General features: G+C 43.3%; 1 protein-coding gene across 1 annotated transcript in view; it reads left to right on the top strand.

Moving 5' to 3' along the window:
- Nucleotides 1-15045, top strand: part of INTS8 (integrator complex subunit 8) — a 629314-nt gene that overhangs the window by 385523 nt on the left and 228746 nt on the right. The window contains exon 18 of the mRNA XM_069220496.1: nt 7666-7847. Within this exon, the coding sequence (XP_069076597.1) occupies nt 7666-7847 (182 nt within the window). The remainder of the gene's footprint in view (nt 1-7665; nt 7848-15045) is intronic.

Here is a 15045-nt window from a genome sequence, read left to right as displayed (position 1 = left end):
TGTACTCTAAACGGAAGAACTAACTCAGACAAAGCCCCCAATTTCATATTTCAAGCTGGTAGGAGGCAAAGTACAGTTGATTACATAGCAATTAACATCGAAGCCTTGCATTACATCAGGGACATGAAGGTTGAGGCCAGGATTCAAAGTGACCACGATCCATTATTATTGAAGATGACGCACCCAGGTACAGATCACCTGAAAGCCGTTTCAGCGCATTACGGAAATCGCCCAACAATCGCCTTGAGGGCTAACAGGAACAATATTCAATCAGTAGTTGAGGGTGACCTCCACAACTTCCCTCCAAGTGAAACCTGGTACGTATTGCACACTACAATCTTAGACATGCCAAGTGACAATGCACCTCTCTGGCTGCAAAAATGCAATGATCTCCAGGAACAAACGTCAAAGGAAAGTGATAAGATAGATAGAAACATCCCGCTAGCAAATCAAGAGTGGTTCAACAGCAAATGCCTAAAATTAAAGTCCCTTTCACAGGCTCTGCAGAATCAGCGCAAGAGAAATGAGCAACAATTCTTAGACTGTAGGTCTCAATACAAGAAACTATTAAAATATAAAAAGAAGATCTTCCCTCATAAGCTCAGGGGAGAACATTTAGATGCAATCTCAATCAAACATTGAAGAATTTAAACCTAGATGTGCCCAAACTTGCAAACAATAGTATACCAATATTGCTCTTTGCGGACGATGCTGTGCTACTAGCATGAACTGAGGTAGCAATGCATCATTTAATACAGAGCTAAGAGGACTTCCAAGAATCTGCCGATAAATGTACGTAAAACAAAGTACATGATTCTTAATCAAAAACTGAAACTGCAGGCAACTTTCAAGGTTGAGAACAGGCCGCTGGATCGTGTCACAACCTACAATTATTTGGGTTGTCGGGTAGAGGATAAAATGAATTGGAATCCCTAGGCACATAAAAACAATGTCACCTTAATCCAACAAGCTGGACCTGTATCAAGATTTGCCGTAGCCGTGGGGAACCACTCTGTAACACATGCAATACTAGCATATATAAAATGAGAGCAAGGGCTGTAAGATTGTAAGGTGTGGAAATCTGTGGCTTTAAAAAGATCCCAGACATGCAAATAACTGAAAACCATTTTATTCGTCACCTACTCCAACAAGGCCGTGGCACCCCAATGGATGCCATAAGAATAGACTTACAGATGATGAAAATCGAAGACCTCACGGCTCTGGCACCAATAAGTTACTGGTTCCGTGTTTGGTCCAAGGAGGATCTAACACCATATATAGACATCATGAAACTTCAAAGCTTTCAAAAGCTACCTTGGTTTAATCATGTCGCAACAACACTGGCGGCCCAGGATCTAGAAGATTTCTGGGTACAGCCAGACAAAATTAGGATGGACAGTCTTCCTGCAGTAATAAGGGCCTATTGGGTCCACAAAACACAGATGCTCTTCATTTCATCTGGCCCTTTAAGACGTTACCTATCATTTAACCCAGAATGCAAACCGGCTACTGTTATCGACACATTGTACCCGGTGGACAAAAGATCCCTGTACCTCAAATTTCACATGGGCCCGTTACCAGTGACCTCAGTGACTAACAAATGGCACATTGCTGAGACAGGGAGGTTGGACTGCTGTCCGTGCCTCTTGGGGGGCCAAGAAACACTTGTCTACTTTCTTCTACTATGCCACTTTATAATTTCTTCGTGCCGTCTGTTTTTATGTCCACTTTTTAGAAAGCATAGTGTCAGGACTTGCAAGGAGGCTGAAGGCCTGTCATGCGCAGTGATGGCAAAGATGTTGTGCTGGCTGTCTCAGCATATATTTATGAAGCATGGAAAATAAGAGCCTTACATTTTGTATAGTTTTTATCACTTTTAGTTTATTAAGATCACAGATTATAAGAACAGTTGAGTAGGCAGACCATAGTGATATTATGGTTGGGGTCACTTCTGTTCACTATCAACAAATTGGCTCTGGCAGACTGGGCCTATGTAGATTAAATAGATTATGTATTTGCAGAATGTAAGCTTTAGGATAAGTAGAGCCACTAGCTTAATAGTCTTATGAGTGATAAGGGAAGGTTATGAGTATTAGTGGCCATATTCTGTAATAGCTTCATTTGTCATGGTGTTGCAAGGACTGTCTGCATATAATTGAACTCTGATTAACCATAGATGTTATTTGATATATTGCATACTTTATCACCACTTTTAAATTACTGTGTTTTAATCTGTAATTTTGTAATTGTTATGGCTGTACAGGCTGACAGCAATAAAAGGAAACAAAAGGGAGTAACAGTTGGGACATCCCTTTCGTATTGCATAATACATGCCAAAACATGTCAAAGTTGCTTAGAATTAACACAGCCATATCAATTGTGTTGATGAAGTCTGAAAAGCTACAAAATGCCTCCCCAACCTGATAGATACAGCAGAGGTGAGGAATTTAATAAAATATCTACTTGTCCATCGGACAGGTTGTTTATTAAATCTACTTGTCCTGTGAAAAAATCTACTTGTCCATTTGGTGCCATGTACTGCAGCGACAAATTATGGCAACAATCTCATTATCTAAGAGCTCTGATAATAGCCTCTCTGATTATGCCACCCATATCACCGGACACACGCTCGACCCCATCGTCTCCGCCAGCAAACAAGTATCCTTCAGCCACGCCTCCGCTCTACACTGGACCGACCACAGATGTGTCCACTTCACCTTCCGACGCGAAACTCGCCACCTCCGCACACAACCCATCCCACGTCGACAGTGGAACAAAATCCCCGAAGAACAGCTTCTCTCCACTCTCATCGACAACCAACCCACCTTCTCCGCCGACCCCAACGACGCAGCCCTCAGCCTCACGAACTGGATCACCAACTGCGCAGACAACCTCGCTCCCCTCAAACGCCTTCCAAGACAGTCCAACACCAAAAAACCTCTCTGGTTCTCTGACACCCTTAAGGAATCAAAGAAAACTTGTCGCACCCTCGAGAAAGCCTGGCGTAAGGACCACACCGCAGACAACATGACTGCCCTCAAGAACGCTACCCGCGAACACCATCACCTGATCCGCGCCGCCAAAAGGAATTTCTTCACAGACAGACTGGACAAAAACAGCCACAACAGCAGAGAACTCTTCAACATCGTAAAAGAGCTCTCCAACGCCAACGCCATCACTCCCTCACAAGACCTTTTCAACTCCCTCGCCACCTTCTTCCATCGTAAGATTACCGACCTACACGACAGCTTCGGACACCAGACCCAGCCGACCACCACAGAACCCACAACCCCAGCCATCACCCTCAACGCCTGGACCCACATTAACACAGAAGAAACCAAAGCCACCATGAACTCCATCCACTCCGGTGCCCCCTCGGAACCCTGTCCACACTTCATCTTCAATAAAGCCGACGACATCATCGCCCCGCACCTCCAGACCATCATCAACACCTCGTTTTCGTCTGCTACCTTCCCCGAGAGCTGGAAACACGCTGAAGTCAACGCCCTACTGAAGAAACCTACGGCTGACCCAAGCGACCTGAAGAACTTCCGCCCCATCTCGCTCCTCCCCTTCCCTGCCAAAGTCATAGAGAAGACTGTCAACAAGCAGCTTACCAACTTCCTTGAAGACAACCTTCTCGACCCCTCTCAGTCCGGATTCCAAGCCAACCACAGCACAGAAACCGCCCTCATCTCAGTCACAGACGAGATCAGAACCCTGATGGACAACGGAGAAACAGTCGCCCTCATCCTCCTCGACCTCTCGGCTGCCTTTGACACCGTCTGTCACCGCACCCTAATAACCCGCCTCCGCTCCACCGGGATCCAAGGCCAGGCCCTGGAATGGATCGCCTCCTTCCTCTCCAACTGCTCCCAAAGAGTCTACCTCCCACCTTTTCGCTCAGACCCCACCAAGATCATTTGCGGCGTCCCACAAGGCTCCTCGCTCAGCCCAACACTCTTCAATGTCTACATGAGCCCCCTCGCCGACATCGTACGCAAACACAGCATCATCATCATCACCTCCTACGCCGACGACACTCAACTGATACTTTCCCTCACCAAGGACCCCACCAGCGCCAAGACCAACCTGCAAGATGGAATGAAAGACGTCGCAGATTGGATGAAACTCAGCCGTCTGAAACTGAACTCAGACAAAACGGAAGTCCTCATCCTCGGTAACACCCCGACCGCCTGGGACGACTCCTGGTGGCCCACGGCCCTTGGCACCGCACCAACCCCCTCAGACCACGCACGCAACCTCGGCTTCATCTTGGACCCACTTCTCACCATGACCAAACAAGTCAACGCCGTATCATCCTCCTGCTTCCTCACCCTCCGCATGCTCCGAAAGATCTTCCGTTGGATCCCCGCCGACACCAGAAAGATCGTGACCCACGCCCTCGTCACGAGCCGCCTGGACTACGGCAACACCCTTTACGCTGGAACCACAGCTAAACTCCAGAAACGTCTGCAACTAATTCAAAACGCCTCCGCCCGCCTCATCCTCGACATACCCCGCAACAGCCACATCTCTGCACACCTGAGACACCTGCACTGGCTTCCCGTCAGCAAAAGGATCACCTTCCGTCTCCTCACCCACGCACACAAAGCCCTCAACAACAAGGGACCCGAATACCTCAACCGTCGCCTCAGCTTCTACGCTCCCACCCGTCTTCTCCGCTCCACCAGCCTCGCTCTCGCCGCCGTCCCTCGCATCTGCCGCTCCACGGCGGGTGGGAGGTCCTTCTCCTACCTGGCGGCCAAGACTTGGAACACCCTCCCCACCATCCTCAGGACCACCCAGGACCTCTCCGCTTTCCGGAGACTACTCAAGACCTGGCTCTTTGAGCAGCAGTAACCCCTTCCCCCTAGCGCCTTGAGACCCGCACGGGTGAGTAGCGCGCTTTATAAATGTTAATGATTTGATTTGATAGTAGGGCTTGAATACTTGCAATTTCAATCCCTACTATAGCAACTTCCTTATTTTGCCACCTTTCCACAGATGTACATACTGGGGCTGGAGGAAGCAGTATGCAACAGTTCCAGGGCTGGAAAGCCTTTGAGTCTGCAAACCTACTAACTTGCATGTTTTACAGATTTTCACCACCTCTTCTCTAATTTTTTTCCCTTGAGAAAGGTTGGAAATTTACTCCTGACAGTAGCAGTAGTAGACGTTCCTCCAGGGTTGGGGAGAAAAGGGGTTGGAGGGAAAGTGAACTTGTAAATGCTCAATAGATTTTCACATGAGGAAATCTACACATGCATATTTGCTCGTGCTAAAGTACGGTTCACCAATATTTTCTAGGGTACGATTTACTGGTCTACTTCTGTAAGTTCTTGTGAATTCATGAAAGCCACTAATTCAAAGACATATATCATGGGTGCATTTCTGTGACTTTAAGAATCGGGTCAGTAATTAGATCTGACGTTAACAAAGACATTTTGTTTTTAGGAAACTTCTTTTTCTCTCTCTATGTTTGGCTGTTTTTGAGTGATCACATTCTGCTTTTTCACAAGGAGCATATTGGCACACAAAGTTGTTTTGTTCAGTGGCGGGAGCTACTGTGGCAATCAGTGGCGTAACAAAACTGGAGGGGGCCCCCCTGCAAAGATAATGGAGGCCCCCAGGGCAGGTGCTGTGCTGAGGGTGGCCTTTGTTACGCCACTTGTGGCAATGTGTGCTTTTTGAGACTAAAAACTTTTTTTTCTTTTGCCAGTGTTTGTTACAATGGTGAGGTCCTGGAAGCTCCAGCAACAATAAAGTGTTAGAGAAGCCATGTCAAAACAAGACACACATTGACAAAACCAAAAGACTCACAAAATAATGGCAGATTGGTTGGCTTTGCCAGTGCTTGTTTATTTTCATACTTCCCATAATCTTTTTGAAAATAGTTACACTTGTTTTCTATTAGGGATATTGTTTGGAAATAGTAGCATATTAAAAAATGGCACTTCAAAGAAGTAGCACCTAAAATATCATAGTAGCGAAACGTTTTTATTCCTACTTGCCAGTTTTCTGGCCATTTTATTTTGAAAGCAAAGAATCATCCCTCTTGCTTACAAGCTTTTGGGAGCATTAGACTTAGCCTCATATTGTTAAACTTTTCAAACGTGTGTACACTTTTTTTTTTTCTTTTTTACTGGCACCACTGTCAGTAGTGCAGTCCGACCTTAAAACATTTAGATTACAGTGCTCTTCTTAATAATGAAGGCTTTTCATTAATGAACCTTAACTACAAGTTCGAACAGCATTAACATAAGAACACACACATTACCTCAACTGCAGACAGTTCCCTTTCCTGTAAATTGGCAGCCAAAGGGTTTGTGCTGCAGGGGGAAGGGCCTATGTGTCCAGAGGACAAAATTAACATGAAAACTTGTTGCCCTTGACCCCAAACAATATGTACTGGGTGTCAGATGATAGGAATTCTACATCCCTGTACATATAGTAACATTAAGATGGAGAGACTAGCGATTTAGTCAGTTATATTTACCTTCATAAAGCAAACAACACATTCCATGTGAATATGATCCATGTTCAGCATCATAAAGTGCTCACATGGTGAATGGAACACAGTATTGATGAGAAAATTACTTGGTTACATTTACATTCCCAGATGTACCCAATCTTGTTTAGGTACACACTCACCTTGAGATATTCCTCATCTAGTTGTTACTTTCTCTCAAAATAGTATATGAATTGGTTGATTGGCAATATTTAAGTCCGAGCGACTGCTTCAATGTAGTCATTGCTGCATTGAATACTGAAAACTTAAATTCCTTCAAGTAATACATAGCCCAAAACATTATTGTAGTCTCCTTGATTTTTGATGATGTAACATTTCTTCGAAAATGATTCTTATTCACTTTCCTTCTGACTTTAAACTTGCATCAACTTTTCTATGCTCAAACCTGTAGTTGGATGACATGCCTTAAAGACTACAACTATTTATGCAGTAATCTTTTAGTTATTTCTTCTTTCTATATGTACTCTTGAAAGTTTTTTTTCTTTAAACAGTACTGCCATTTGGCATAATTGTTTAATGTTGAAATGGATGTGCAAACGACAGAGAAGTGTACTCTTCACTTGAGAACAACAGTCAAAAGATATATATTTTTAAGATTCAAGGCAGGCACTGTTCTAGCACTCCAGGCATAATTGCTTAGCAGGTACGTACATTTGTTTCAATTCTGTGTGAGATATTATAATAGCTACTACTGTTGTCCAGATTGTACTGTATGGTTCATTTGGTCTCACATTTTGAATCAATTATCTGCTCCCAAATAGCAGGAATTAGAGAACATTTATTCCCTGTGCTTCTCGTTCACTCTGACATGCCCTTTAAAACCGTTGGAGGATCATCAGAAAAATGTATCTGGAATCTTATCAGAAGTGCATACAATAGTCTTTTGCATTTGTGTTGCATTTAGCATTCTCATATGAAATGTTCCACAGAAAATCTGTAGCTGTTCATTCATTTTTTCCTCATTTACCACTGCAGTGTCGCCACTGTGTTAGTTTGTAGTAAATGGAAACATGGATAGCATTTATCTTAGCTCCCAACCACAAAATGTCTCTAGTAATAAAATACATAATTTTTTATGTTTGCTGCCCTCATTTTAAAGTCACAAATATTTGTGTTTTTTCTTCTGTTTTTAGCTTGGTCAGCTTTTGGCTGCAACGTGTAAAGAACTTTCAGGCCCAGAGAGCAGGCGAACTGCAAAGGACCTGTGGGAAGTTGTTGTACAGATCTGCAGCGTATCCAACCAGCACAAACGAAGTAACGATGGAAGAATTAGTTTAATAAAGCATAGAGATTCTAATTTAGGCATCATGTATAGGTATGGCTCCCTTTAATTCAATCATTCCTTTCTAGAACATTGAATCTGTTGACCTATTGTGGATGATTTTGAGTGTGTAGTACCTGCAGTGATGGAACGCCAAATTATAGAAGGTAATAATGTGCCTTTTATGTGTACTTGATTTCCATTGGAGGGGACTGAAACAAATTTGTTTTCCTCTTAAAATAGCATCTCTGTAAAATGGGTTTCTTTTATCGCTTCAACACAAAGCAGAAAGTGTTTCAGTTTGTTGTGATTAATTTTTTCAGTAGGCCACCAAAGACTTTGGCTCTTAAAAATAGCAAACAAAATTAAACCTGCATCAGTGTTCAAAGAAATAGTGTTGAGGCCATGAGGATATTTGGAAGATCGGGCTGACCACAACTATACTGCATTACAAATGTTGGCAGACTGGATTAGGCTTAGTCTGGAAGCTATTGTTTTATGTTTTACCAGCTGCCTGTTGTGGATTTTTGTTTGCTGAAAATTTATCATTTTTGTTTTCTCAAATGATTGCTGCCTGTAGGCAGGGGGTTGGCTTTGTAGGAGCAGAACACATTCATATCTGTTCTGACCGGATGCTGTTCTACAATGATTGGAAATAGATTTGCCTCCCAGCGACCAGAGGGGCGGTTGTGAACAGGATTTCATGGAATGTAGTTTGAAATTAAGCTTGTGTGGGGTTAGACATTGGTTCACAGACTTTTACAAAATCTTTTTCGGTTGGGCTTAAATCTCTGAAAATGTGAATCAATCATCTGAGTTCTCTGGCCGTAAAGTTTTGAGATTGTATGCAAATATCCTAATACAAAGGAAAATGCAGTAATATTTAATAGAAATAATTATTGGCATAAAATAACATCTACAGTTATTCTCTGTGGTTAGTTATACCTCAGTAGAGACCGTGCATCTGTAGTATTGGGGAGCTTTGATCCGTTGTGTTGTATGCTTTTGTATTTTGGGAGCTTACTTCTTCAAATCAGTTTCAGTTTACCTGCACTGAGCTGGGCAAGAACTTACTCCACCCTAAGACTTCAAGCAAACTAAATGTATTTGCTCCATAGCTAAGCAGAAGGATTATTGGCAAGTAACACTAGTTTTCTTTTTTCTTTTTTCTTTTTTGAACTTAACATGGAGAAAGGCTAGTTCATGTCATCGTAGAGGTAGAGGCTGTAGGTGATCAAGGTGTTGCTAAGTAGCTGGTGTTCTTCCAGGCTCTGGCTGTGTCACCAGTGGCTGGGTTGAACAGTTTTTTTTAATAGCAGAAGCTACCTCAGATGGGCAGACTAGTCTTGCATGAATTCCAGAACACTTCACAGGTTCCCAGGGGAGTAGCCATTAAAACCTGTGAGTGGTTATATAATTAAAGGACATGGTGCAGATCCTCTCCCTGTTTACCATTGCTTAGACATTTTGCTTTACCTCATTTCCAACCTCGAAGAAAAATGCAATCAATTTCTCACAGGACCAGGCCATTTCAGAAGGAAGTGGTGTCTTGTGATTCTTACTTGCTGCACATTGTTCTTCCTTCTGCTGCTCTGTTTAAGTCTGAAGACCTTTCCATTTTTGCATTTAAGTATTTGCCTATTGAATTCATGTTATTAAACTTGGAGGATCCTTGGTGTGCATAAATGTCTGTGCCCTTCTAGAAAGTTCACTTCCGCTCCAACCATTGTTGAAATTAGATTGCTCTCATATTGTACAGTGGGCCTTGTATAATTGTCTGGTGGCTCCAGCAAGTCTGTAAAAGGCATGTTATGGTTCTCAGTATATTTTAGATTGAGAATTGGCACCATCAGTGGCCGGAATGGAGCTGTTCAGGAATTTGTCAATTTGAATAATTTTTAAACCTCCTCATTTATGGCCATGTTTTGATTTTGGGAGATGTCAACTGCCAGTGATTTAGTTCTTCATCTCCCACTGTTTCCCTTAGCCAGGTTTCTTAAAACACTGACATCTGTATTTTTGATTGAAAACTCTTAAATATGGATCATTTGTTTTGGCTTATATTCCTGTAATATCTGAAGTGGTTATTGAAATTGCAGATCGTATAATTATGCAGTTTGGTCATGCATTTTCTTCTAATGGCTATGAACATCTGGTTCTAATTCACTTCAGGTCTTGAGGTTTGCTTTTTTGCAAAGTACCACCTCATACTGTTGCTTTTAGGGCTGCCATACAATTTGTCTGGAGCTTCAGCTCGCTGTGAATGATATGCCTTTCACTTGAGGACCTAGTGGTGAGGTGACCATGAACACAGTGTACATAGTAACTGCATGGAGTAAGCTTTGCTGGCTTGAAACATTTTTTTTTTCTTAGAGTTTGTAGTTCCAATTGCACCTTCGGCATCTTGAAGAGTTCATTAATAAATATGAAAATAATTTCCTGTCCATGATGAGTTTTCCCAGACCCACACTGTGCCATTAGAGAAATTGTGCCAAACTTATCTAGGTCTCCAGTCAAGACATTTAATATGGTCCTTGAGTTGTTTGGCTTTGCACAGCATGTTCAACTTATTATCAACATGACCACACCGGCTTATTGTAGATATCAACTGGTGTGTTGACTTCAGTTCCTGTTTTTCTGCAGCCCACTAAGGCATGCAGAAAGCAACTGACAATAACATTAGTAACAAATACAGCAAAAAATGTGGTTGTATGTCTGGGACCTTATGCTTATGAATCTGCTGGAACTTTATGTATCCTCCAGAAATATATTTGTCAAAGTTAATTAACTTTTTCTTCTGTTGGTTGCATCCGCCTGCTGATTACTCACTTTATGAATGAGTCTGAAAAAAATACCTCCCTGGGAGTTGGAATTGAATAGTGGTGGTTAACCTAGAAAATTGTGCAAAACAGCTTAGGCAGAGTACCCAGGAGAGCGTGCCAGTGACAAGACATGGTAGTGCTTCGCAAAAGTATGCAAGGATGATCATGCAGCTGCCTGGCAAATGTCTGCAAACAAGACTGTTAGAAAGTGCTGTCGATGCATCTTTGGCTTTTGTCGAATGAGCATGATGTCCCTCCTGAGGATCTTTCTTTGCAAATACACAGCAGATCATAATACAGATAATGTCCTAACATAAAATAGTCTAGTTGGTAACAACTTTGATGAGCTAAACCTACAAAGAGTTGACCATTGACTCTTTCCTGCCAGGTGCATTCAATGTGGTATGGTCTACGCAGTTGCTCCTCTTCCTTGGAGGATGGAAGGATGATAGACAGGCCCATATGAAATGAAATGAAGAAACCATCTAGAGAGGTGGGCAGGTGCAAAGACCCAACTTATGTGTCTAAGAAAGGTGGCTGAATGGAGTGAACCTGAAATTCTCATTCTTATCTGCTTAAGTTATTTCCACCGGAAATGTTGTCTTCAATGTAAGAAGCTGAACTGGTCAACTGTGTGTTGGCTCAAATGGAGATACCATTATGAAGGCCAGTAAAAGATATAAGTATTGCTCAGAAATACTGAATGCCATTGAAGGAAACAAGCAAAGCAAACCTTTTGAAAGCATCTCGTTAGTGCTCATTAATGGGGGTTGATTGAGAAGACACATGAAGTCAAAACCCCCAGGTAGCTCTTAACTGTAGCGGCCTCCGAGAACACCACAAACAGCCAGATGTTAGAAAGGAGATTTAAGTAGGTTGTTGCTTTCTGACTCATACCACTGAATGAGCTTGTTCCAGTGGCCTCCATAGAAGGATGTGGTTTCTAGCTTCCTGGCTGTCAGGATGGCATCTGAAACTTTGAGAAAGGCATATGTATTTTAGCTGGCACCTCACAATCTTCATTTGTGCATCTGCAGTGTGTCAATATTAGGGGTGGAGGACTTGATCATCCTGCCATGAGAGGAGATGCACTCTGAATACAAGAGGAAGAGATGATCCAATTCTGACTGCCAAAAGAAATCAATGTACCAAATCTTTCTTATTCAGTTTGGGGTAATCAAGTGGAATTGTCAAGAATGCATGAAACGGGCCCTGAATCTGTTGAATGTGAAGGAAACTATTAAAAGGCAAAAGTGTGGCACAAAAATAAAGACAATTCCTCTTCTATGCCATGGCAATTCAAGTATGGAAACCCCAGTCTGCGTCTGTCACTTTGAGTGCAGCTCCCACTTGTGGTCCCTCATAGAGAAATGACTGGGAGCATTCCCCCCGATAACTGTGTCAGTGTCCCCACTTGTGCAGGTGAAACTCCTCCCAAGATAAGGTCCATGGCCCCACTGTTTGTTCATATAAAGGATGATAGTGTTGTATGAGAACATATGCGTTTTGCTCCACAAGATGGAGAGGCAAATGCATTTATTTTAAGATGCCCATGCTCAGCTGAAGCACATTTATGTGCAGTTGCATCTCCAATGAGGACCTAAGGCTCTTGGGAAAACAAGTCACATGAGCACCACAACCATGTGATGAGACGTCTGGCACATGGATCTGAGTTAGCCAGAAACATAAGAATTGTCTTTTCAGCATAATCTCTATAAAGGTTAAACTCTGTGAAAGGGACATTCTGAAGCTTTGAGGGTTAATTCACAATTACAAATCTGCACCAGAAATCTCGTTACTGATGGTAACTTTTTCGATGTGACAGCGCAAATGTACTTCTTTGGCTTTATAAATGTGTGTCCATTTCCCACCTCTGGATGGGCTGGGGGCTGTCATCAAAGCCAATGTTCTGCTGAGATAAGTAGGAGTGAGGTTTAAGGGTTTCCTGGACTAGAGTTCAAGGTCATTTCCTTTTACCCAGAAGCTTTTCGGAATAGTTTAGTTTTCAGACACTTTCTACAGAGCATATTCCTTTAGAATTCCACCAGCATGTCAAGAATTGTCACTAATAATCTAGGCCCACCATAGATATAACCAGAGAAGTCCTCTGGCAGTAGGGCATTCTTTCTTCTGTAGTATCCACAGGTCCAGGAGTGTACTGAAGTGTGGGCTTGAGGGTCCTACTTTTATACCTGGTGCTAGCTTTGAAATAGGAGAAGCTCAGCAGTTTTGCCCCATATAGGTATTTGGAATTTCCTACCTCCCTGCCCTGGCCCCTATCTTTCTGCAGGCATAATAGGCCAGTGTGAAGTTGTTTGTGTATGAGCTGTGGCAGTGACAACTCCGCTCCCCTCATCGAGTCAAGATAGCTTATCTCCATTGTGGGGTTGTCTGGGAGAAGTGCACCAAAGGCCAGCTGCTAACTACACCTAATCATGTGACCGAGGTACTAATCTGCAGGCACCATATGGTAGAAAATGCCAACTTTGTGAAAGTTTTATTTTCATAATTGTGACTTAAAATCCGACTTTAGCTTTAAAGAGGGGTTTTAAATTACAATTCTTCAGCCACCAGATATTCCTATCTGCTCCCCACAAAAGTTATAATTTATTAAAGGTAATTAAAGGTTATAATGTAACCCAATGTTATCGTATAGGAGAGTTAGGCCTTGCAATAGTGAAAAACAATTTGAGAGTTTTTAACTTCCAGACACGCACAACGTAAAAGTCAGTATTCAACTTTTACATACAATGCTCCTTGGGCTGTTTAGGGCCTACCCTAGGGGTGACTTAGGTGTATTAAAAGAGAAAGTTTAGGCCTAGGGTTTAGACCTGGCAATAAGGTTTATTTTTGCCAGATTGAAATAATAGCTGAGTACTGCATTCAAGGGTTACTTAGGTGGGTGGCACAACAAGTGCTGCAGGCCTACTAGTAGCATTTAATTTACAGACCCTGGGTACCTGAAGTACCACTTTACTAGGGACTTATAAGTAAATTAAATGTGTGGATTGTCTGTGAGCAATGTTACCATGTTTGTAGGAGAGAGCACAAGCACTTTGGCACTGGTTAGCAGTGGTAAAGTGCACTGAGTCCTAAAAGACAACAAAAACAGATTCAGAAGAAGAGAGGGGTGAAGGTAAAAGGTTTCTGGTGACCCTGCAGACAGGGCCAGGACTAACATGAACTCTTTAAACAACTGGCCATTAGAGACTTCTCTTTGTAAGCTGTACAAGCCTTGTGACACTTGTAGAAAGCTGGTTCTCTATAAAGTGCACTAAAATGAAGTACACTGTGCAGAATCCAGTAGATCCCCAATCGGTTTTGCAGAGGCAAAAGTAGATAGGACTCATGCTGCATTTTTCGGTAGTGTGGGTGAGCAGTTAGGCTTATAAGAGGGTAGTGCTAAGCCTTTGTTATACTCACAGAGGCAAAAAAAGAGACACACGCACAAAGGATAAATCCGAGACCTATTAAGACAAATAGCAATTCTTTTTCTGAATGTTTCAAATCCAATAACTTAGTAATTAGGTAAGTAGACTTTTAAGCATAAATACTTTGCAGTTTCATAAATCAACACTGTTCAGCAAACACAGGGTTAACAACGACTTATGAGGCCAGTCTCAGGGAGTTCAGGTGCATACTGGGCACTGATCAGGACCACACCAGCAGGTGACTCCGGGCAGCACTGGGGCAGCTGGAAGTAGAGGTGCAGTAAGGCGTTGGGTGCCCAATGGTTTCCTATGGGAATTTGGTCCTCATGAGGACAGGCTGCAGGTTCTGGCTAGGAAGCCAGTTGGGGACAAAAAACAGGTAGGTTGTAGGCTTGGGGTTCTCGAAGACGTAGGTGCCCCTTTGGTCCTTTTCTCCAGGGCCCAGGGGTGACGGTTACATGGGTGTCCTTAGGTGTCTGGTTTCTTCGTCCAGGAGCACTCTCGGTCTGGGGGTCCTGTGTGTTGAGGCTGCAGGCCCGTCAGGAAGTCTAGTAGAGTTGAAACCAGGTTGAACCCGAGCTCAGGAAAGCTGGTGGCGGTGTTGGCACCAGTGACAAACCTCAGATGGGGTCAGGAGCGACGGGTGCTGAGGTTGCTGGAGGGGTTTTCTCTCAGTACAAGGCTGCATGAGAGGGGGCCTGCATGCAGAGGCTGCAGGCAGCTTGGAGTCCAAGAGGGGTGAAACATGAGTGGGTTTGGACTAGACAGCTGGGGAACTGGACTGGCACCGTTGGTTGGCTTCACCTCTGGTCGTTTAGTGCAGACGTCACTTTGGGGTCAGTCCTTGCTGTTCCAAGGGTTGCAGAGTCCTTTCTTGAAACTTTGTTGCAGAGCAGTTCCGTTGCTCACAGGAGTGTGAGTCTTTGTAGAAGGCAGGCAGCCCTCCTGGGTTTCTTGGCGGCTCAGCTGCAGGACAAGTTGTCTTTTGGGCAGAGTCCG

The sequence above is a fragment of the Pleurodeles waltl genome, chromosome 2_2, assembly GCF_031143425.1.
Source record: "Pleurodeles waltl isolate 20211129_DDA chromosome 2_2, aPleWal1.hap1.20221129, whole genome shotgun sequence".
Taxonomy (NCBI): domain Eukaryota; kingdom Metazoa; phylum Chordata; class Amphibia; order Caudata; family Salamandridae; genus Pleurodeles; species Pleurodeles waltl.
Note: the sequence above shows the minus strand (reverse complement) of the source record. Positions and strands in the feature narration are given on the sequence as shown.